General features: G+C 59.8%; 1 protein-coding gene across 1 annotated transcript in view; it reads left to right on the top strand.

The window, feature by feature from the left end:
* Window positions 1-66: 66 nt before the first annotated feature.
* Window positions 67-2,419, top strand: part of LOC104386551 (beta-arrestin-1) — a gene marked incomplete at both ends in the record, with an annotated part of 17,983 nt that continues 15,630 nt past the window's right edge. Inside the window, 3 exons of the mRNA XM_009995168.1 lie at window positions 67-97; window positions 652-712; window positions 1,036-1,080. Of these exons, the coding sequence (XP_009993470.1) occupies window positions 67-97; window positions 652-712; window positions 1,036-1,080 (137 nt within the window). The remainder of the gene's footprint in view (window positions 98-651; window positions 713-1,035; window positions 1,081-2,419) is intronic.

Genomic DNA, 2,419 nt, shown 5'->3' with positions numbered 1-2,419 from the left:
CCACCTGCCCCCCAGCACCCATGGGTGCCCCCACCACTCACATCCCCCCTCTCTGCTCTTTTCCAGGGTGTTTAAGAAAGCCAGTCCCAACGGGAAGGTAGGTGGGAAATGGGGGGTCCCCACGGAGCAGGGGGGGTGGGGAGAGCTGGTGACCCCAGGGGTGGCCCCCCCAGATCCATCGGGCACAGCCAGGAGGGGGGGGACGTGTCCCCACACCCCAAGGCCAATGGGTGCCAGCTGGGGCTTCACCCAGATGTCCCCCAGGTGCCACCAGGTCTGGAGACACCATCTGGAGGGGTTCCAGGCTTTGCCCTGGTGCCACCAGCTCTGGGGGCATCTGGAGGGGGTGTCACTGGGCAAGACCCATGGGGACAAACCCATGAGATGCCAGCTTGGGGCTTGACCTGGACCCAAAACGTTCCCAAGATGCCAAGTTGCCTCCAGATGCCACCAGGTCTGGAGACACCTGGAGGGGTTCCAGAGGTGCCACCGGCTTTTGGGTGCCACAGGGATGGGGTGACACTTGGGGACCATGGGGCTGATGGACCCCAGCAGGTGGTGACCACACGGAGGGACCCCAGGGACACCTCCCCTGGGCTCTGCTGGCCAGCAGAGCTGGGGACATCCCTGTCCCCCTGTCCCTCCCTGCAGCTCACTGTCTACCTCGGGAAGAGGGACTTTGTGGATCACATCGACGTGGTGGATCCCGTGGGTACGTGGGGCCCGGGGGGGACACGGGGTGGGGGGTTGGGGCTGGGAGCACCTGAGCCTGCACGGGTGGAAGGGGAGGTTCTGGGGACCAGGGACACCCTTGGGAAGTGCCTTGGGGACATCCCCATCCTCTGCATCCAGGTGCTGGTGTGTCCTCTTCACCCTATTGACGTGTCCCCCCAACCCTGTCGTGTCCCTCAACCCTTCTAGTGTGTCCCCTGCTGCCACCTCCCTCTTGGTCCTTGGCCTTCTCCCAACCCAGCTGTGTCCCCCCCTGTCTCTGCCATGTCCCCATGGTGTCCCCTGACCCCTGTTCCCTTGCAGATGGTGTGGTGCTGGTGGATCCCGAGTACCTGAAGGAGCGAAAAGGTAACAGCCCCTGGGGGGGTCCCTCCTGCCTGGGGACACTGAGGTGGCACCATTGCAGGGGACACAGTGTCCCTGCATGGTCCTGGCCCAGCCTTGGCACCTTTGGGTCCTTTGGTGACAATTTCCAGCTCCCTGGGGACAGGGGATCCTGTGGTGGGTGCATCTGTCTGGTCCTTGGGGCCGTGGCCCCATCTCCCCACCGCGGCACCTCCTGGGAGCCACCACTGCTTCCTGGTGCTGGTGGGACTGGGATGAGCTGTGATGTCACCACGCCATGATGTCACCACGCCATGACATCACTGTGCCATGATGTCACCATGCTGTGATGCCCCTACACCACAGTGCCACCAGCCACCACACCATGAAGCCACCATGCCATGATGCCATCACAGCATGACATCCCCATACCATGATACCACTACACCATGATGCCACCATGCCCTATCACCATACCATGATGCCACCACACCATGAAGCCACCATGATGCCACCATGTCATGATCCCTATCGCATGATACCACCACACCATGATGCCACCATGTCATCACATCCCCATACCATGAAGCCAGCATGCCATGATGCCACCATGCCATGACATCCCCATACCATGAAGCCACCATGCCATGATGCCACCATGTCATGACACCACCATGTGATGACATCCCCATAGCATCATATCACCACACCATGAAGCCACCATGCCCTGTCACCATACCATGATGCCCTCATGCCATGAAGCCACCACACCATGAAGCCACCACGATGCCACCACGTCATGACACCCCCATGGCATGATATCACCACACCATGAAGCCACCATGTCATGACACCCCCATGGCATGATATCACCACACCATGAAGCCACCATGTCATGACACCACCATGTCATGACATCATATCACCACACCATGAAGCCACCATGCCCTGTCACCATACCATGACGCCCTCATGCCATGAAGCCACCACACCATGAACCCACCACGATGCCACCATGTCATGACACCCCCATGGCATGATATCACCACACCATGAAGCCACCATGTCATGACACCACCATGTCATGACATCATATCACCACACCATGAAGCCACCATGCCCTGTCACCATACCATGACGCCCTCATGCCATGAAGCCACCACACCATGAAGCCACCACGATGCCACCACGTCATGACACCCCCATGGCATGATATCACCACACCATGAAGCCACCATGCCCTGTCACCATACCATGATGCCCTCATGCCATGAAGCCACCACACCATGAAGCCACCATGCCCTATCACCACACCATGACACCCCCACACCATGACACCGCTGCTACCACCATCACCACCACC

This window comes from Chaetura pelagica, unplaced genomic scaffold (genome assembly GCF_000747805.2).
Source record: "Chaetura pelagica isolate M959 unplaced genomic scaffold, ChaPel_1.0 scaffold1423, whole genome shotgun sequence".
Lineage (NCBI taxonomy): Eukaryota > Metazoa > Chordata > Aves > Apodiformes > Apodidae > Chaetura > Chaetura pelagica.
This window is presented reverse-complemented; position numbering and strand designations above follow the sequence as displayed.